General features: G+C 35.1%; 1 protein-coding gene across 1 annotated transcript; it reads right to left on the minus strand.

The window, feature by feature from the left end:
• Positions 1 to 488: 488 nt before the first annotated feature.
• Positions 489 to 21,958, minus strand: dph2 (diphthamide biosynthesis 2). The gene is made up of 7 exons (XM_039735736.1): positions 21,851 to 21,958; positions 19,525 to 19,684; positions 14,725 to 14,837; positions 12,761 to 12,981; positions 10,027 to 10,701; positions 6,353 to 6,541; positions 489 to 1,143 (listed from the first exon to the last, which is right to left on the minus strand). The coding sequence occupies exons 2-7, from the start codon at positions 19,675 to 19,677 to the stop codon at positions 1,019 to 1,021; spliced, it is 1,476 nt and encodes a 491-aa protein (XP_039591670.1). The 5' UTR covers positions 19,678 to 19,684; positions 21,851 to 21,958; the 3' UTR covers positions 489 to 1,018.
• Between the last annotated feature and the right edge of the window lie 814 nt (positions 21,959 to 22,772).

Below are 22,772 nucleotides of genomic sequence, written 5' to 3' on the forward strand. Positions count from 1 at the left end.
ATTTGCGCTGTATGAGAACCCTCAGTGCCAGATGAAGTACAGGGCGGTGTTGGCAGAGCTTTACTTCGGCCATTCACTTAAGAATGCAGTTTGGGGGGGATGTAGGGAGTGCACAGCTGAATTTCGGCATTTCTGTTAAATCTGCTGTCTCAACAGGCTTTGTGTGCCTCTAAAATACTAGGACAATGGGCAGTGCCCACTTTGTCTTACAGCAAACAATGTTTAATCTCACTGTATCACATTTCTCTAGTGTTACTATGTTTAAGCATTATTTAAAATCACTACTGCCAACAACTGAAGCATCCATCATACACTTACCAAACCTATTTATCCTATTTCAGGGTAATGGCGAGCTGAAGCTTAACCCTGCAGGGCCCAACAAATAAGCCAGCCACTTACGACAGGAAAAATCTGAGTCACCACTTAACATGACATATATTTTTGGGATAAAACAAGAAAATTAGGATACCCACAGACACACACTGGTAGAATATAAGTTACTGTCTACCCATGTTTATTAATTTAAATCAATATTTGTTGGAAAAGGAATTGCTTTTGGCAATTTCTCTTTCATATGTAAGACATCTTTAAATACATGTATTTACATAATTTTATTTTAAATAAAAATATTTTTTCATTATACTTGTTTAGTTCTATAAAATGAGTTAACCCTTTAAGAGTTTTCAGTGAATAATATATGTACATTCATCCTCTTAATCAATTTAGTCCAATTTAGACACACACTAACATGGTCATTTTTTTTAACTCCCTTTAAGTTTGTCACATTAACTGCTCACTTTTTGAGTTGACATGGAAGGCACCTTGTTACTGACCTCTATCATGCATTTACAAGGACAGGCTGTAACTGCTGCTTTTGATTTTTTCAGTAAACTTTACCAAAATTTATTTGCCATAATTTAAGTAACAAATGCCTAATGGTTGGTAAATATTATGTTACACCAGGAATACTTGGATGCAAGGTGACTTAAAATCTAAATTTTGTAGTATTTGTCTGCTTTTAACTGTTCTTTTCATCCTCATAGGAAATGGCTATGCCTCTTCTTCCTTTTATAGCCTTTGTCACTGGAGTCTCTCCAAGTTTTGGTTCCAGTCCTTGCCAGGTTCGCCTGGACAGAAAAGAAGCTAAAAAAAAAGAAGAGAGAAACATTATACATTATTTAGGACTTGGGCTATTACTCTTCCAGCTAAGGTAAATGGCAGTTATTAAATTAGTTTTAGTTAGGAATATATTAATACAAGTTTTATTTAAAATGCTTTCATACAAATATTAGTTTAAATTTTGAAATGGTTACCATACAAAAGAAGAGCAAAACATTTGTTTTTCAGATGTGCTCATTTTGTATATGGTCAAACAATAGTTCCTCTGTAGTAAAATATGTTAATTTCAAGATCTTAGCAATTGTGGTTTATAGCGTTTATTTATTGTTTCATAACCAGGTCAACAATGCTATCAAAAAAAAAAAACATCAGGTATCTTATTATTATTAAACCTCCAACAACACTTGTAACAGGTTCCCTTCACATGATAGAGACAAGAAATGGACTACAGGATATTTCTTGGAGATTACTGAAGACAGAAGAAAGTGGTGCTACCATGAAGTGAATTGTGCAAAAATTGAAGAATTATGGTATGCAAGATTGCAGACAATTCATGGATTACTTGTAGATTAATTGAGTCCATCCTTTACAAATATTTGCACTTGACAAGATCTGTGCCTGTTGGGTCCCTAGAATGTTGACACCTGAAATGAACTGTCATGACATTCAGTTTCCTAAGTACAATCTTGAGTAAAGTTCATTAGTCAAATTCACCAGTGTTTTTCACAGCAAATGTTCTTGGTTTACCGGTGACATTGTTTGCTCAATTTTACCCAGAACATCTGCAATGCAGTCAGCTTAGGGGAACTGTTTTTTATCCTAGTGCCCCATTATGCATTGTAAGGTCAACATGACACAAGGGGCTGCAGTAGCCAATGATGGATGTGGATGTCACTACCTGATCTGCGCTACCCGTCCGCTTTCTGTCACACACGCATAAAACATTTATGCATACCTTAAGCATACTCCACCTCACATTCTACAACTATACTCAATTTGCTTTGCGCATGCCTGTTGTCTATCATGTGTACTTGGAAGACAACTTTGAAGGCTTATATGATGGCAATTCCACCTTTAGTCGAGGGTTTACACTGTTGCCTAATGCTTCTCCTCCTTTCTCCTTTACAGATGAGATGACCAGCAGCCTCAGTGACATCATTTCTGGGCCATGGTTTCCCACCCATGCTCCTTCCAGTCTGGCTTCTTAAGGGATTACGCCACCATTTTGAGTCAGTCTGTTGTTTGACTCCAGCCTGGAAAGACCTTTACAATATTTGCTATTTTTTGTTATTTTTTCCATCAATTACACGAGGTTTGCCTTCAAGGTTCCCCAACACTTCATCTTGTTTTGTCTCATATTTTACAGTGTATACTTATATTATTCAATCATGTGGTCTGTCACTATCCGATAAGTACTCCAGCCAGATTTGCATCTTGCATTCATTTTAAAAAAATAAATAAATAAAATTCACTTTACTGCATGGCCTGATCTGAACTGCACAAGCAGATATACTGCCTGTAGTCTGTTTATTATGATGGGTACATTAGCTGATCAAAATGATAACATTATGAAAATAATTTGTTGTTCTGTATAGATTCACTGCTGGATTCAGCATGATATACTCCTTGTTATTAAGCGTAGACCAGGCTACAACAGGGACAGACCCTTGAGTATATAACACTGATCCCTTGCCTCACAGGATTTGTTGGTGTTTGTTAGTTTGTTAGTCATAGTCACATTTTTGTCCACAATAATTAGTCTAGCATAGCTAGCAGATGCTTCATTATCTCTCAGGAACACTCAAAAGACCATTGCACCACTATAATCCACTCAAAACTAGTTAAATTTCTTCTTTCCCATTGACTTTCCCACTGATATTTTCTAGAGGTCACTGAAATTCAACAAACCTTTCCAGGTTTTCGCTAAACTTGAGGTAAAGTGAATTTAGCGGGGTTCAATCATTACTAATCTTGAGCTAATTCATGTTTCATAACTGGGAATAAAACTTGGACACACGTCACTGTGACCTAAAATTTAAAAGTACAGTTGAAACATTGGAAATAAGATGATTCTTCAACGCCATAGAAATTCAAGATCCAAAGTAAGTTCCTGCATCTTTTTTTATAGATTACATGCCTAATTATCCAGTCAATATTATGTTAATCTGTTTTACAGTCAATCATGAAAAAGCAGTGAAGAAAGTTGTTCACCGTCCTCTTTCTGCTCAAGACAATGCTCTTCTTATACTACCTGGTTGCACAAACAAGGAAAAACAAGCTTTGAATGAGTGGCATGAATTACACAGAAAAGCTTCATGAATGTTAAAAACAAGTACATTAGTGTTCCCAGGGATTACTTTGAAAATTTATATGTTTTACCGTTAAAAGGCCACCTTAAAAACCTCTTGACCACCTAGTATATAAAAGATTATATGTTGTAAAAGTGGATAATTTCCAGGTAATGAGAACTTCCTCCCACATCCTAAAGTCCTCTATTTTAGACTAAGTGATGACTATAAATTGATCTAGTGGGGATTATAAATTCACCCACTGACACAAGCGTTCGTAAGCCTTGTAAGGAGGATCACTATTTATTTCTACTTTTGCTTACTATCACAAAGATAGGCTTCAATTTTCAGTGACCCCAAAGTGTAACTAATAGTTTGAAAAAAAAAAGACAAGACAGATGAACTCTTCCAATGTTATTGTTTAGCAAGTCATAAAAAAGAAAAACAATTTAGTATATTGTTTCAAAACTGCATATTTCAAATATTAATTTTGGGAAAAGATATAATTAGTATATTAATATATATATATATATATATATATATATATATATATATTTCAATTAACTGATTATTTTAGATCCATTGTTGTTTTTCAATAAAATGCTAATATTTTTAGTTTGAAATCCACTGTTTATTCTCACTATTGATTAGATGTTGCCCCCTTGTGGTTTTCTGTTATAATGCAATTTGACTGGTAGTTTAAAAAATAAACTAGTTTCTTTCATCCATATAGCAATTTTCTAACCTGCTCATTGAAGCAGTGGTTACAGGAAGAGTCAGACTAACTCCAAAGCAACTCCCTAATGTCAGGGACACTCTCAGACAAGGTGTGCTACATAATAAACAACTGTTTTCATCTGCAACGATCCAAAAAGCCATGTTTGTTAATATCTTTCCCTTTTAAAAAATGACTATAAACCACTTAATTAAGAATTAATTTCAGGATTGGAAGGTAGAAGAAGAATTAAGAGTGGAACTGAGGGTAGGAACTTTGAATGTTGGCAGCATGACTGGTAAGGGGAGCAAATTAGCTGATGTGATGCAAAGAAGTAAGGTTGATACATTGTGCGCACAAGAGACTAAATGGAAGGGGAGTAAGGCCAAGTGGATTGGAGGTGGATTAAATTGTTCTATCATGATGTGGATGGGAGGAGAAATGGGGTAGGAGTTATTCTGAAGGAACAGTATGTCAAGAGTGTTTTGGAAGTGAAAAGAGTGTCAGACAGAGTAAGGATTATGAAGCTGGAAATTGGAGGTGTGATCATGAATGTTGTTAGTGCATATGCCACACAAGTTGGGTGTGCGATGGATGAGAAAGAAGATTTCTGGAGTCAGCTGGATGAAGTGATGGACAGTGTACCCAAGGGACAGAAAGTGGTGATTGGAGCGGATTTCAATAGACATGTTAGTGAAGGGACCAGAGGAGATGAGGAGGTGATGGGTAGGTATGGTGTCAAGGAAAGGAATGAAGAAGGTCAGAGGATAATGGATTTTGCAAAAAGGATGGGCATGGCTGTGGTGAATACGTATTTTAAGAAGAGGGAGGAACATAGGGTGACGTACATGAGTGAAGGAAGATGCACACAGGTAGATTATATCCTATGCAGAAAAGTCAATCTGAAGGAGATTAAAGACTGCAAAGAAGTGGCAGGGGAAAGTGTAGTTAGACAGCATAGGATGCTGGTATGTAGGATGACATTGGAGATCAAGAAGAGGAGGAGAGAGAGGGCAGAGCCAAGGATCAAATGGTGGAATTTGAAAAAGGAAGACTGCAAGGTTGAGTTTAGGGAGGAGGTAAAACAAGCACTGGGTGGCAATGAAGAGTTACCAGACAGCTCGGCTACTACAGCAGAAGTAGTAAGGGAGACAGCAAGAAGGGTAATGCAGGTGATGGGTGTGACAGTGCAAGATGCAGAAGACAATAAGATATGGAAAAAGGTGATCCGCTGTGGCAACTCCTAACGGGAGTAGCCGAAAGAAGAAGAGAAGGTAAGTGTAAGGTCTTTGTGCTTTGCATTTTATTAGGCCATTCCAATTGAAAAAGGAAATGAAAAACATTTCTTGACAATAGCAGGCATATGGGAATAACACATATAACCAAAGCATTTCCTAAACAATATCTATTTAGGATATCAAAGATCCTATTAGATAAGGTGTCAAAGTTATGGATCTATTGTTGAGAATTTTATGTAATAGTGTGCTTGTTCATTTCTAATGCAATTGTCACAGTTTACTGTTAGAATTCAATATTTTTATCTTTGCATATTCTAGGAGTGTGACTGAATTATAGCTAAGGATATTATTTCTTGCCTTGTCTTGGATAATTCTCTAGTACCTGTAGAACAATGGTTTAAACTTGTAATCCTAATGCATACAAATTCCACCCCCTGGAATAATAATGTCTAAACCTAACTCTTCAGCCAGCAATGTCAGTGACCACCATTTCAAAGGCATCTTACTTAGTAACAATCAACATTGCAATTGGAGCATTTATAAGATTGCCCTTTTGTCTTCTAGTGTTTGCCAGTATCAAATTTAGTACTTCCTTTCTGGGATGTTAATATTAGAAGAATTCCTACCCACTGTGTAAGCCAGTTATACCCTCATTCACCTAAAAAAGGCAGCAAGAGACAAAGACAGATATTCCTTTCTTGTTAGCTGTTTGGAAAAGCATGTACTTTCAATTGGAATCCGTGAGGCTTATTCAATTTAAGTATGTATGGACAAAAATAAACTTAAGGGCAGCCAGGATAACTGCAGAAGGAACTTAACATATAAAATGAAAGGAATAAAAGTTTTACTACTTTATTTGAGTTTAGCCTCTCTTCTACCCCTCAGTATGTATATATATGCACAAAAACAAACTTGTTTATAGAGCACCACATTCTCAGCTCAGTAAGACAGACAAGATAATGTTTAAATGTCAGTGATTAAATAATACAAACCCGCTGGATCCAGCTGAGACATAGTTAAAGTCTGATTCCTCTGAACCAAGGATGATCCTCCATTATCAGCATGAAGTTCAGTTTTAGGCAAAGAGATGGATCGCAGGTTGCCAGTAATTAGAGAGACATCAGTTTCTTCATTAAGGCTTTCCACATTTTGATTTCTAAACTCAACATAACTATTTCCTCCTGTAATGTAAATTCAAAAGAAATGTTATGCAATCTAAAACAAATCTGCAAAAAATCTTTACTTATCATTTCTGTGATGGTAAGATAAAAATTACATATGGTGCATTCATAAAGTATTCAGACCCTTTCACTTTTTCCACATTCCGCTATATTGCAGCCTGGTACTAATCATCATCATCACTAAATCATTTAATTTAATTTTTTCCCATATCAAGCAACATTCATCACCTCAGAATAATAAAGCAAAAACAGAATTTTGGAAAATTGCAAATTTATTTAAAATAAAAATAGAAACACCACATTGACACAAGTATTCAGACCCTTTCTAATGATACTTGATACTTGGCTCTGGGGAATCCCATTTTATTGATTACTGTTGAAATGTTTCCACACCTTGCTTGGTCCAGATGTGGTCAATTCAATTGACTAGACATGATTAGGAAAGGCACACACCTGTCCGTTTAAGGTTCCACAGCTGACATTGTGTATCACTGCAAAAACTAAGCCATTAAGTCGAAAGAATCACCTGCAGAGCTGAGACAGGAGACTGTGTCAAGGCAAAGATATGGGAAAGTCTACAAAAAATCTTGCAGCTTTGAAAGATTCCAAGACCACATGTGCCTTCATAATTTTGAAATGGAAGAAGTATGGACCAAGCACAACTCTTCCTAAAGGTGGTAACCTGGCCAAACCGAGCAATCATGAGAGACAGGCCATGGCAAAAGAGGTGCCAAGAACCGGACAGTCACTCTGACTTAGCTTCAGAGCACTTGTGTGAAAATGGGAGAAACTGCCAGAAGGACAACCATTACTGAAACACTCTACCAATCAAGAATTTTGACATAGCGGCCAGATAGAAATCTTCCTGAGTAAATGAAACACTGAAACAAAAATGCACCTAAAGGACTCTCAGACTGCGAGAAACAAGATTTTCTGGTCTAATGAAACAAAGATTAGTGTCATGTTTGTTTGGAAATCGGGCAATGTCCATCACCTGTGCAATAGTAATCCAACAGTGAGGCATGGTGGTGGCATCATCATACCATGGGGTTGTTTTTCAGAGGCAGGGAATGGGAGACTAGATAGGGTCAAGGTAAAGCTGAATGGAGCAAAGTACAGAGATATCCTTAATGAACGCCTACTGCAGAATAGGGCTGTGTGATGTCTTAGAAGTTCACATTGTCACATCATCATTTCAAAACACTGATGATACACAATGGTATTGTCCTTTTAGGGTTGGTGAGATAGAGATATGCTTATGGATTGTAAATAATTAGCTGATCTACCCATGTACCGCAGAAAGAGTCTACAGGGGTAGCTGGAGAAATGGTGTAAGGGCATTTCAGTTCAGGACAGAGGAGTTACTTTGTTCTCTTGGTACAACTCAGCACACAGCAAAATTCAGTAATGTTATTACACTGAATCAATGTCAATTCATTCCAAGTTCATTTAAAATTTTCACAAATCATGATGCCTTATTGAAACAAAACTCTAAAATTACATGTGTCTTGTCATTTTAATAAATGGCTATCAACAGGAAACTAGAAGTTACAAATTACTTTTACTCACTTGAGCACAGCATCCTCAATTGTTTCCTTTCTTCCATCTTCTGAACAAAATAAGTGACTTGGCACACATCATAGAAAAAATTGTACTCTGTTGTGTTTCATGATGGCTTGGCTATAGTGCATATTTTGCCTTTTCTAACCACGCATGCAAATGACATGCCACACAAAGTGCATAACACTGAGTGTTGATTGTTATTGCAAGCTTACAATGCACAAAGTGAATGCTGGAGGACAATGGCACTGGCTTTTAAAAAAGTGTAAGGCACTTGTTTGATACATAATGTGATCAGTTTATTTCAGATTTATTATATTGGGTGCACAGTAGAATTACATCCGAATTGGTCTGCAAGCAGTACTTGAATATGGAAACAAATTATTGGCAATATTCTGGTTAGTCAGCATGTAGTTTCTCTTCCGGATTCGTTATTACTTTTACATGAAGGGGTGGTGGGGTTCCACCTTTGAGGTCAGATCACATGTATATTCAGATATTATACTGAAAGTGAGGGGGTCCTCTTCAATCTACAAGCACAGCGATACACTAACATTCATTTGAAGTCTGGGGGTCCTCTACAAACTTCAACTGCCTCTGTTATCGGCCCACTTTAAGTATTGCTCAAATGAGCAAACAAGCACCATTACATTCCTTGTGTGGCGCTCAAATCTCACTGCATAGGTTATGTAAAATATAACACCACAAGGATAGGTTCCAGCTGCCCAATGACCCTGCTCAAGATTAGCAGTTTAAAAAAAATGGACGGTGAATGAAAAATATTGCAACATCATTGACAGCTTGAATTGGCCTAGGGATCAGTCACCCACAGTATGAGCTGACATTCCATCACACAAATGAGCAGCTTCAGGTGACCCTTTCAAAGGGGTAATCCTGTGAAAATCACAAAAGAATTCCAACTTGTGTGGTCACAGTAAGTGATCATTTTGAGTACAGTGAGCTACCTACAAAAGCAAAGTGAAGAACAGAGATCTCAAATGCCTCCTGCTGCAAATGGAAGTGCCTCACAGCTTTCTCGTGAGGTGCAGAAGATTAAATTCAATAAATTGAGACTCAAAAGGAATTCAGGTTCGTCCATTTGGTAAATATACTGTATACTCACAAAGCTCTCATCTGTTTCCGTTCAGTAGTGGCTGTCAAAAGTCTACTGTACACAGATTTTTGAAATTCTACTATGCATTAATGTAGAGGCTGGTATCAAGAAAAATCCCTTTTCACCTGAAATGAGTTCTTGTAACCAACCATACTAAAATTGATTATTTTTAGGATTTTTTGAGGCATGTTCAGGGAACAGCACATGGAGTATCACATTTCTGATTATCTCACCTGCTCATTTATTCTTGCCCAATACTACTTTATGTTACATCAGATTGCACCATACTGTTACACTGGCTGTTGACTTTTAATTTTTTTTTGACCTTTTTGTTTTATTAGCTCTCAGTTTTGGGTCTGGGTTGGGTTAAGAGTATGAGTAATGAAGGCTCCCAATCAATTACTATAGTTAATTTTTTTGACTACTAAGGCAAGTACTGGATTTAGGTTTCTGCATGTATTTTACCATCTACAGTATTTCTAAGATATCGAAAGAAAATAACACCACCTTAGAAATGAATTAACGCAGATGACATACCAATCCATATTTGTACAAATGTTAGCATAATATCAAGCACCACAGAGCAATTCTTCAAACATAAAATTATAGCTTTAAGGTGATCAAAACTGGAACTGACACATTCTTGTAATGTTCAGCATGTAGGAAGACTTCACCAAAAAACAAAGAAATACTTGTAACTGAAAACTGTATTTATGAAACTCTGCCTTTACTTAAAACTTTCAGAAATCTCATAAATAGAAATTCAATAATATAGTTAGAACTTTATACTTAATTAACACATATAACCTACCTGGAAGTAAGTCTCTGAATTCAGTGACGTATTCTCCAGTCCACTCTCTTTGTTTATTGAAGGCAATTTCCAATTCAAAAGGAGTAATTACTGGCTTGTAGAAGTCACTGCTGTCCAACAGAGAATTCTCTGGGCATGCTACTAGCACATACATATCAATTTCTAGAAAGTTGGCTAGTTTAGGAACATTCAGCTTTCCCATTACAAACAAATAGCTTTTTCTCCCTGCTGTTTTAATAAGGTCCTTTAGATGATCAATAATGGAAAGATAATCAGCAACACCAAGGGTTCCAGCTAATATGCCAAATACATTTGCATCTTTGGCTCTCTCAATTAAATAGTAACGCTTCATCAGAGCCTTATTGATGTTAACAGACTCTTGCCTTCCAACTTTTGTCACAGGATCAAATGAACAAAAAGTACACTGATTGAAAGTCATCATAAAATTGTTTAAAGTAGCACCTTCCTGGCCAACATAAAATATTCCATAATCTTTGATGTTAAAACCTTCTTTAATGACAAACTGACGTCCAAATTTTTCAACAAGTTGTCCAACAGGCCTGTTAGCAGGTACTTCTCCCAAGTCAAGTTCAAGACCTTTTTTTGTTACTTCAGGTCTGATTTGAGACATAACTACATTTGGATATTCAGATTGCAGAATCTTTTGCAAACCACCTGAGATTAAGAAAAAAATCTCTTGTTAGTACAATAAAATGAGAATAATTTTAGCATCTGCTATATTTAAAAAAATGCATAAATGTCAAACTAAACATGAAACTAAATTCGTTTTACTTCTGTAGCTACTGAAAAAACAATATTTCCACAAAGGCAGGCATTAAAAAATGTTTCTATTATAATTATATTTTTTAAAAACTGCATATTTTGGATTGTATACATTTAAATCAACCAATAATTTAATCACAACCTACAAGTATTTCAGTAGTAAAATTTAACATAAAGATATTTTTTCCCTTCCAAATACTGCTTTGGATTTGACTGCATTAGTATGTAAGAATATAAAACACTGTAACCATACACTATTATTCCTTATACTTCCATTAACATATTAATTTAAATTGCTTGAAATATTCTACACACATACTGTAACTGCACATTTGTAAGACGTCATCCCAGTTTTTAATCAGTACAAGCTTCTTGGACCTGACAGCAGCGGCAAGCACCAATAGATCACCACACTGAACAAATTAAATGTATGATATTCCAACTCTCTGCACATTTAGAATCCTTCGATTTATACTTGATATCAGTTTTATGATGAAATGCATTAAAGTGTGTATGTTACATTTTACATATAATTTTGTTTAAATAATGAATACTGTTAATAATTACACACATTGGGGTGACACGGTAGTGGAGCGGTAGCACTGCTGTCTCACAGGGAGTTATGTTGCTGGTATTTTCGGCTTGTATTCCACACTGTGCTCTGGTTTCCTTCCAAAGATATGCAGATTTGGGGATTTGGTGCCGCTAAAATGACGCTAGTGTATATGTGTGCTTGTATTCACCTTGCAATGAGCTGAGGCCTCATCCAGGGATTGTTTCTCATTCGTGCCCAATGCTTGCTGGAATGGACACATCCCTGGATTAATGGATTTAATCAATAAACATCCTTTTCAGATATATTGCGGTAAGGTGTCATCGGAATTTAATAGGTGTTCTAGGCAATTCACAGCACAGAGAAGCGAACATGTTCTCACCATGATAATATCTTGCACTGCCACCTGGTGGATTCCTCCAGATTTACGTAAAGTACGCGCGCAAGTATAAACACTACAACGCTTGCGTAGCAGGAGCGTCCGCTGCAGCATACGTCGTGTGAAGTATAACTCCGGCCTAAGGCTGCAGCATAACAAAATGTGAAAAAATTGAGGGGGTCTGAATAATTTCTAAATGCTTTGTATACACACACATAGTACTTATAAATTTTCCATATTAGTATATATTTATGTTTGTTTTTATTTATTTTAATTTTGTTTTATTTTATGAACTTTTTATACAAATAACTGTATATTCAGTGCTATGTATTGCTTTTCTGCATATATGTGTCTTATATACAGTAATACCACAACTGTGTACAGGAAAATTGTGACTCAACTGAACCAATGCACTTCCTCTAGGAGAAGTCATGCATTTTTTCCATTTTTCTATTTTGGTATACTTAAGCTGTTTACTAGAAGAGTAATCTGTAACGGTTGAGATTTTTCAATAAGGAAGAAAAAGGTTTCAAGGTAAAGTAGTTGTATTCACTGATCATTCTGCCAGAGAGTTATGACACATTGCATATTAATTTATATTTACAAGAAATAACTTCACTGTGTCAATATTGAACTTATAAACTTATATCTATGTTTTTAAATTATAAAAGTTATTTCTACTTTTGTCTATATACAGTGGTGTGAAAAACTATTTGCCCCCTTCCTGATTTCTTATTCTTTTGCATGTTTGTCACACAAAAAGTTTCTGATCATCAAACACATTTAACCATTAGTCAAATATAACACAAGTAAACACAAAATGCAGTTTTTAAATGATGGTTTTATGATGGCACTCACACAGGCCGAGTGAAAATTCTGAATTGGCTCTAACACACATCATTGAGATATGGTGTATAACTATAGTTTTCAGAAAAACCAGTGGACATATGGAGAACTTCACACACATAGACAGTAACCAGGCACACTTCTAACAAAAAGTTAATCTTGGAATAACTTACCCATGATAAAAAAATAAACAACATCATAAACTATTATGACAGGAATATCCGTGCTAGGATAGAGTTTTCTGAAGGATGCAGCACACTCCTCAAGGTCAATATTTCTTCTGCCAAAGACATACATGACTGGCAGTCGTTTGCAAGGACTAAGACATGTCTTTCCATAATGGATTATACATTGTGCTTCAACATGCTCAGCAGCAACTTCATCTACACAACAGCTATACAGAAAAAAGGTAAGAATTATTGAGAGGAAAAATGTGTGTAAAGTGGGGGAGGGAGGAAGGAGGGAGAGTTAAGCTAAAGTTACAAAATGGGATTTAATAGAAAAATGGAATGCACATTAACAAAACTGATACTGTACTTTCTTAACATAGTCACCACACTTCTCAATGCACTTGTGCCATCTGCCTGGAAGTGCCTGGATTCCAGCAGAATTAAAGGTTTTATCTTGTTCTCGCAACCACTTATGCATCACTTTCTTCACGTCGCCATCGTCTTAAATCTGTGACCAACAATAACTCAGGTGCACGAATGGTAGTGAAGACAAGACAAAGCCTTTTATTCTGCTGGAATCCAGGCACTTCCAGGAAGGTGCCACAACTGCATTGAGAAGGGTGGAGACTACATTGAGATTGAGGTTTTGTTAAGGTTTGTTCCATTTTCTGATAAATCCCATTTTCTAACTTTAGCTTGACTTCCCCTCTTACAAATGCATATAATTGTGGTACACGAAAAATGTGAAAACAGCAGGATTTTTCGGGTTCATATGTCAAAAAATTTTGACTTGTGAAACAAGGCAATTGGCGATACTTTAGAAGTATACACAGTTTTGGATAAAATTTTAAAAAACAAATACATTTATATTTTAGCAAAATGTTTATTTGCAGTATATCTTGCAAAACATTTCACTTCAACAAGTGCTGAAATTTTGTTTCCCAAAAACATTTTTTGCTCTATTAAACAAAATGCATTTGTTAACAATAACACATACTTAACTTAAGAGAAGATAACTATTGTATAAACTGTTATGGAAAATGCATTTTAAAGAATAAGTTCAATATTTTTTCAATTCAAAGTTATTTCATCAAAAACATGCTATATATGCATCTGTCACATGAAATTGTGTTCTATAGTTAACTGCTTTCTATAAATGAAAAAAAAAAAAACATCTTGCTAGCACTGGTGTTTTACATCGTAGTCTATGGGGCGTAGAGGAAAAACTTAAAAAACTATCAAATACGTACACACATTGTAAAATAGTTATTTATTAACAAAAAAATACCAATATTATGAAATTCAGCTGTTTTAAAAGAAGACCAGCCATGTGCAGTAGCTCAGCACTTAGTCTTCTCATGCAGCCACATTTCCATTCCCCTCCCCCTCCGAACAGTTGAAACAAATTCCTCCCGACAGACCAAATCACAGTAAATGTTTTATACCACATGACTATTTCCAGATCCCATTTGTTGTCACAAACATCCATTAGAAACAAAGAAGGTGTGGAGCAATACTTGACAACTCCCTTGGCTTGAAAAATGGATGTATTTGTAAGTTTTTATGCTTTTCTTCCATGCCCCTTTCCCTCCATTGTAAAGCACCAGAGCGGAAAAGATAAGATATATTTTTATAATTTACAGAAAGCGCTTAACCTTAAAACAAAATTTCACATGGCAAATACATAAATCACGTTTGTGAACAAATAATTTAAACTTGAAAAATACAGATCATCTCCTTTGATAGCTGTTAAAACGCATAAACTTTCCAAATCGGTTCATTTTTTTCCTTTTTAATTATTACTCTTAATGTCATTCAGTGAATAGAAGCTCAGAACACATTTCAAACTTCAAATTTCTTTTCAACTACCAACAAGAACATAAATTATTAAATACAAAATATTGAAATGTGTTTTGCAAAAAATCTTACATATGTTTAAAACATCTATAGTACATGACAAATTGTACCTGCCATAAGATGTATCTCCAAGTATATACATTTTTGAACCAGTAGCAGTTTCCAGTTTTGAGGCCACAGCTGCTGAATCTGGTAATAGGCAATCTGGGAATTGCAATGCTACCTGAAACAAAATACAAGCTCACCATATGCTGGCCAGAACATTCTAAAAAACCTGCATTTCACAAACTCTAAGGTGAAATAATATCTGTGCAAAAACACTACAAACAGAAGTTAAATTATCAATAAAGTTTATTGTAATAAACTTTATTGATAGTATATGGCATTATTAATTTTCCTATATATTCTTTCTAAGAATTGCTAGAGTTAAGTATTTAAAAGATTGATTAATTTAAAATTCCACTATTTTTTCTCAACTTTGAATGATGTCTATAAACAAAAGATGACTTCATAGAGGTTAACTTCTTGTTCAACGTTTTGTAGATAACCAATGTGACTGGTTAAAAATAAATGGCACAGAGATTTAAAGAGAATGGCAAGATCTGCACAAAACACTTTCAGCAATGTAAACCTATAGAACATGCCCATACTGACAAAATGGGGGGTTATTCTAAATAATTTTCTTAGATTCCTGACGCTAAGTCCAATTTGGAACTATCTGACTGAAAATCTTTCAGAATCTTTTCATCTTTTGAGGTTGCCTATACACATACATTAATGTAATCTATTGCTATGTAAACTATTGCAAACCAGATAACGTGATTATTCTTTTCCCCGAAAGTGAAACTGTATTTCTTTTCCCCGAAAGTTAAACTGTATTTCTTTCAAATAAGATATGCTGAACCTATCATATGGATGTATCAATATAAAACCACTGCAAAAGAATCAACTTAATACATTTTTTATCAAGTCAACACTTGCCTCCAAATAACCTTTTCACTGCAATAAGGTTCCTCAAGAAGGCTAAAAAAAAGGCAAATAAAATGTTGCAAATTGCCACTGACATAAGGAACAAACCAAAGTAAAAATGGAATATAAGCTTTACCAATCAATCTTTTTTTTTTTAATACATAATTTTTTAAAGTGTGTTCCCAGTTATAGCTTCACTTATTACCTCAAACGTACTAGCTGTAGTGCAGAAAGGTAAACAGCATAAGAAAGGGCTACCAGGGACAGAAATGGCACAAGGGCGCAGCACAGGAATTAGGAAATCTCCACTAATAGATGTCAATCAAAATGTCAGTTTGGGTAAACCAAAAAAATGCTATTGAACACCAAGTTTCCTGGCTATAGTTCTAAACGCATTTCTCCTTAATTTCCACATGAATTCTCATTCCAAATGACAGGTACTGAGAAGAAATACTGTTTAACTAGCAATTTATGTTTAGAACATTCATAAAGACAAATGCTGAAATGAATTTATACAATCTTTCCTTTAGTAAAAATTTTAAACAATCACAACTGCAAAATTTTTAAGTTAATTGAAAGGGATTAAAGACAGTGTTTCTTTTTGCCCATAAACCCTTCTAAGGATAAGAAAATGTGAAACTTTGAGAAATTTTCATTTGATCATAGAAAAATGAATAATTGTAAATTTCCATTTAAAAAATGTAACTATTAGGCAACTCTCTTAAACTAAAAACAAGGAATCCTTCTCAAACAAAACAAATTTAAAAACATGTAAACGTTTTGTGACATTCATATTTTTTGTAAAAGCATTGTATTCATTTTCCCTAATGTAGTTAATATAAAAAACATCAAAACAATATACAGTACACTATTGCTGTAAATTTCAATTTTGCTGAAATGTGCACTGCTGCTGCTTTTGAAGGCAACATATAAACACCCAATCACTTCAGTAAAGGTGGTTTTCACTGGTTCAAATCAGTGCATTTTTTTCACAGACATTAAAATGATGCCTGTCTTGATTTTTTGAACAATATCTACAGCCATTTTTTTCTTTCGCTTGCAGACTTTTGTGCAATAGAACACTAACTAGCCTGCAACCATGGTTCCAACTGAAAAAGAAAGGCAAATTCTTGTGAGCTCGTATTTGGTTAGCCAACAATAAAAATAAGGGGGAAAACAAAGAATATTTGGGATAAGGGGTTGCGGCTAATTGTTTGCAAATCTACTGAAATGTGATGAGACAGGCACTATCAAATCAAAGGGCAGGAAGACATCCAGTCTTCCAAGTGTGTAGCAGCACTGAATGTTGCAGATATTTTTCCCTTTGTAGTTTGAAAACAGTCAATTCTTTTTTTCCCCCAATTTCAAGCTCAACAAAATTTTGGAGTAAAATCTATGTGTCAACTGTGTTCTGTTTCCTGTGTCTCATTCAGTAGAAAGTTGCTAGCTTTAAGATTTGATTTTATCGTAACCTACTGACATAAAGCTTTGAACCTACTATCTCCACCTTTACACAATTCTTTATTTTATGTGGTAACAAGATACTTTAACCACAGTATGCCAATCAAAGTTATCACAGCCCTCGCCCTCCTATTAATTTATCCAACTTAAAAGTGCATCTCCTGGAACCAGATGTGTTTGATACCACCATTTCACAATTTCTGTCAGATAGGGTGAAGGAAACACACATCAGGTTTTCATAATAAACACAGACACATTTGTAATGATTGAGGATTGCTTTTTTATAAATCTAAGCCACTTTTGCAGCTATGCAGGCATGGATTAATTTGTACATCTTATATTATAAAAATTGTGATAAGAAAGGTGATTGGACTATTCAAAACCCCCTAATTTGGGTATCATACAGTTAGGATTTACTCTTACTAAAGAGGAGGGTTACCTCAATGCAGCTTTGAGTGTGAGAAAGAAATATTTGTTGCTTGAATATACACAATGAACAATATTCAAAATATTCAGCTTTTTTTAGAGGCAATGGAGTTGGTGCTCAAAATGGTATCATCTACTATTTCTGTAGTTCTACAGGTAAATTTTAACATTCTCATGGGAGCTGATGGTAAAACTTGAATGGGTGAGATTGGGAGGAACAGCCTGCTTGTTCTCAATATAAGTGACGAATTATTACTGGATTTCTGTGTTAGTCCCCAATTATCCATATGGAGCATCAAAAGTGGACCATAGTATCAGAACACTGTGGACCAAGGGTCAATGATAATTTTGTAGCTATGCCATCTGCTCTGAGGCTATGGATTGTGGACACTGGGGTAAAAATAGATGCTGCACTGGAGTACCCACTGAACTGACTTGGAAGACCTAAAATTGTCAAGGAGGAGTTGGGAATGACTAACATATGCTTCTGTTCAGAATGAGCTTAACTGCAAGGCCATGGAGAAAGACTTTGATTGCTAGAGAGGTTGTAGAAAACTATCCAGCAACACATGCAGGGGCTGTTGCCTGGACAGTTCTTAAAAAGGATAGTGAATGTTGATTTCAACTGGAAATACTGATGAGAGGCAGAAAGCATTCTGATGAACTCCTAAACCTGGTAGACAAACTCTTGTCTGGAGGAGGAATTACCTAGAGCATTGGTTGCAACTGGTTCCATCCATGTGACTAAGGTTACATTAGTGATTAAAAATCTATATGGGGCAAGAACACAGGAATGGATGAGATCCTGCTGGAAATGCTATAACATCGGGGGATGTTTTGAATATACTTTTTCAATGTGTGAGAATAGCTCCTTAGATCTGGCAGGTTGGGGTGGTGTTCCTTACTTTTATAACAAGGACAATCCAACTACTGAGAGAATCACACTCCTCAGACTCCATGGAGAAAGAGAGAGAAAGGGAGGAAAGAAGGAAGGAAGAAAAAAACGAATCAAGGCAGGAAGACAGAGCATTATTTGTCCACAGGAGAAAACGTGGCATGTGTGCCTATGAGGGGATCATTGGAAAATGTCAATACTTTCTATACTGCATGTAATATGAGGATTAGGGAAAAGTGTCTGACTATATATAGTGTAGTATCTTGTGGAAAGTGCTTCTAGAGTGAGAACTGCATTTGCATACCTAATGTTGGACCTCAGCAAGGATGCATCTTGCCTTTTCTGTTGTTCAAGGTTTTCATAGACAAAATACGAAGTTTCAGTGATGGTTTGAAAGATATTCAGCTTGGGAACATAAGGGTTGCACATCTACTGTTTAGAGGAGCTGCTGTCCTCTTCACCTCAACAGACTGTGATTTCCATCATACGCTGGAACGGTTACCAGCTTATATGGCTAGAATGGTAATTAGCATTTGCAAATATGAGGTCATGGTCTTGTTCTGGGAAAAAAGAGTGTATTTTTTTCAAAAGGAGTTAGGAGGCTTTCCCAAGTGGAGAATTCAAGTACTTCAGGGTCTTCTTCACAAGTGAATGTAGAGGTGATGATAAGTTTACTAACAAATCACTGCAGCAGCAGTTTTATAATGCAATCACAGCAACTACTGTACATTAAATAAATAATGAAAATTCAATCATAATCCATGTCATTTTCAAAGTAAGGGTAAAACAGAAATAAAGTTTAAAAGATGAAGAATGGTAAGCTTGTCAAAACTGACTGGGTATTTTTTTTAACTAATAATGCAGAGAAGCTAATAAAAAGTTATTAAGTTGGTTTGTCTGTGGTGGGCTGGTGCCCTGCCTGGGGTTTGTTTCCTGCCTTGCTCCCTGAGTTGGCTGGGATTGCCTCCAGCAGACCCCTGTGACCCTGTAGTATGGATATAGCAGGTTGGATAATGGATGGATGGAAGTTGGTTTGTACAAATAAAGATCTCAATTGAATCAAAAAGTTTTCAAAGTTTGTCATCTTTATAAACTTGCTTCTTTTTCTTAACCTATCAAAAGTGTTATATGCTCTTTAGCATAAACATACATCACATACCTTGGAGAACCGATTCTTCAAAATAAAGTTGCATGTCTCCTCAATCTGGTAAACTTCATCTAGCTGTTCAGGTTCTGTTTTGTTTTCTGTTGCTTTGGTTTCAAAGGATTGGTAAATTACCTGGGCACCATCACTACTGAATGCAGTGGTCATTTTAACTCTGCAATAAGAAACAAGTAAGAAAACAGGTATAAATTGTATATATAAAATGACTTATTTTCTGCTGCATTAAAAAAAATACTTAAAAATGGTTTTCAAAGTTAAACATTAACATGTAATTAAAATATGAATAAATGATATTTTCTCTTTTTAATAACAAATAATTTGCTTTAAATTTTGTTAATGCACATATTTATTTATGCCTCAAGGACAGTAACAGCCTATCACTGTAGAAATTGGTAGGACGGCTGCCTGGATGAGATGACATCCTACTACAGTGCACAAAAAAACATAGCTATATATCGACTAGGGACAACACTTGAGTCAACAAAAATGTTTCTGGATTTAATAAGAAACTAAAAACCACATACCGACTATAAACAGAAGTCAGAAGCCCAAAATGGAATCAAGAGCAAATTCAAATACATACTATGTGTTAACATCCTGCACTACAGTGGGTGTTATAAAAGAACACAAACTAAAATCTTTTGAGTTTTTTAGGCTATGCATAATAACATTCAAGAAAACTATAATATAAATATTAATTAATATCAAAACGAAATGCAATGGCAATAAAGACAGACATGACAATGACAATAATTTTAATGTACTAAAATAAACAGATACAAATGCTTTTTGATTATATATAATAAAACTTATCCACAGAACTGATACATATTGTAAAATTGCTGTCATTATTTTTATATTTAGAGCTTTGTGATGAATGTGTTATGCACACCATGTTTTCTGTTTTATAATTTTTGTCTGTTTTTATGTGCTGTATAATTAAAGACATTTTTAAATCCTTTATTTTCATTTAGGTTTTGTACACATTTTAATGGCAAAATATTTTCATTGAAGTTTTGCATTATTGTTTTTCCATTTTGAAGTCTGTACACTGTACATTACTGTACAATGTGCATTTTTAATTCACAGCACTTTATGAGGTATAGATGTGTATATATTAGATAGATAGATAGATACTTTATTAATCCCAGGGGGAAATTCACATGCTCCAGAAGCAGCATACAGATAAAAAACAATACAAAAACAATATTAAAGAGTAATAAAAAATGCAGGTAAACAGACAAAAACTTTGTATAATGTTAACGTTTACCCCAACGGGTGGAATTGAAGAGTTGCATATTATTTAAACATTATTACTTAAAAAGTTACTTCTGTAATGATGTTCAATTTTTTTACTTAAAAAGCTATTAATGCATGCAAAAGGTTTGTTCTTTTTTCTAAATGACATTTTAGAAATATTTTCTGGTCATTCCTTTAATGCGACTTTCCTCACATTTCGTTAGTATGGGCTCAGTTCAAAGTGTTGGATTCAAAGTGTCATCTAGACAAATGGACAACATATAATAAACGTGATTATTAATTGTACTTACTTTCCAGCATTAAATACACTAGAGTAAAAATCACCTTAAAACACCAGAATAACTGGAGTTACTACCACAAACGTGGCACCTTGTATACAAAGTATTTTCTTAAAAGTACTGCACCTATTAAAACAATCTCTTTAATGAAAGACTTTGTCATACCTACAGATATGAAATTATTTTTCATGATGCATACATGAAAAAGTAATTTCGTTCAGGGTGGCACTTAGTTGCTAAACAAGATCTTTAACATAAGCAATACCTTTCAAAATGTGAAATCTCTAACGTGGTGTAGTGTGGAAATATGGTGGGTCAAAGTTTCTCTGCACCAAAAAAGGAATTCTTTGTACAGTTTTCAGCAAGACGTAAATTGGCAAATTTGCAACTGTGCATGAACGAGTTTAGCAATCCTGAAAATTGCATAGATCTAGCCTCAACAGTTCAAACGTTATGACTAATTAAAGATTGAATCTTTTTTCGTAGCACTCGTTTTTACAGTACAACTGGGGCCACACAATGCAAGGCTCTTTTAACCACAATGCAATATTTTAGTTGTATGCAACAATCATATATTTTACACTACATTCTGCCCATACTAAAATCTACGTATGAAGTAAATTATAAATACTGTACTCGTTTAAGTTCATGTTTCATTACTTGAATAAAAGTTTCTACGATTGTACTTTATTCTGACATTTTAAAAGAAATTATACTTTACGATTTATAAATTTAAAAAAATAACCGAAGCATTTAAATCACTCTCTAACACATTCCAGTACCTTTAAACATATGCAGAGCTTCTAATAGCCCAATACCACTATTTTACACGCGGGTACCATCGTACAATCACTTCCGGATCGGAGTCAGCCAATACGAAAACAAGGTCCATGTGTGAAAACATTTTCTCCAATCGAAGGGCACCTCCGTAAAACGTCATCAATAATAAGAGGACTTTTGTGAGGCAGGGGAAAGAAACAAACCAATCAGAAGTAGTCATAAAAGGAAGGCTGGGATATTGGCGACGCGGGTGTTTAAGTCGCTTTTGCAATACAGTAATCATGCAACTGGTATATTTAGAGCTAGACAAGCATTTCTTGTTGCATATAATAATCGTGGGAGGTTGATCTTTGTCTTAATTTCTTATGTTGCTACTATTGTATTCTGTTTGCAAATTACAATAAAAAATATTAGCAGCACGGCAGTAGTTTTAAATTCAAAATACACACAGGATAACTTGTGTGATTTAGTTATGGTCACATAATGACATTTATGCGGGATGATCTTGCAACCGTTCTTAAAGTCCAAGTGTGTCTGTCTGTACGTTTTATTTCAGGCTACGTTGTTTAACCGAGGTCAAAACCCCCTGTTAAATAAAATTAAGACGACATTCATTTGCTTTACTCAACATTTCATTGGTTACCAATAACGTGGGCTCTATTTCCGCATGAACTGTTTTATGTATTCCTGTGTTTCATTATTTTAACTGATTATGCAATGTGCTCAATTCCAGAAGTCAGTTAATATTAAATGAGAGTAAAAATAAACTTTAAAGAAATAAGGTTCCTAGTAACGTCCTAGGTAATCTCCACGACGCACCTTAAAACGTCGTGACACGATTGTAGACGGCACGGCGCGTGACGTCAGAATGATGGCATCAGCTGCTCGAGCCGTCGCTTTGTCACATGATCTTGTCTTAGGCGA

This window comes from Polypterus senegalus, chromosome 14, assembly GCF_016835505.1.
Source record: "Polypterus senegalus isolate Bchr_013 chromosome 14, ASM1683550v1, whole genome shotgun sequence".
NCBI lineage: Eukaryota > Metazoa > Chordata > Cladistia > Polypteriformes > Polypteridae > Polypterus > Polypterus senegalus.

Bases quoted from the DNA above. Each gene is read 5' to 3' on its own strand.
- dph2 (XM_039735736.1), bottom strand. From the start codon at position 19,677: ATGACCACTGCATTCAGTAGTGATGGTGCCCAGGTAATTTACCAATCC. The intron at 12,982-14,724 runs GTACAATTTGTC...TTTTCTGTATAG, and splicing joins GGAGATACATCTTATGGCAG to CTGTTGTGTAGATGAAGTTG. The intron at 1,144-6,352 runs GTTTGTATTATT...CTTTTTTTTTAG, and splicing joins GTCTCAGCTGGATCCAGCGG to CTTCTTTTCTGTCCAGGCGA.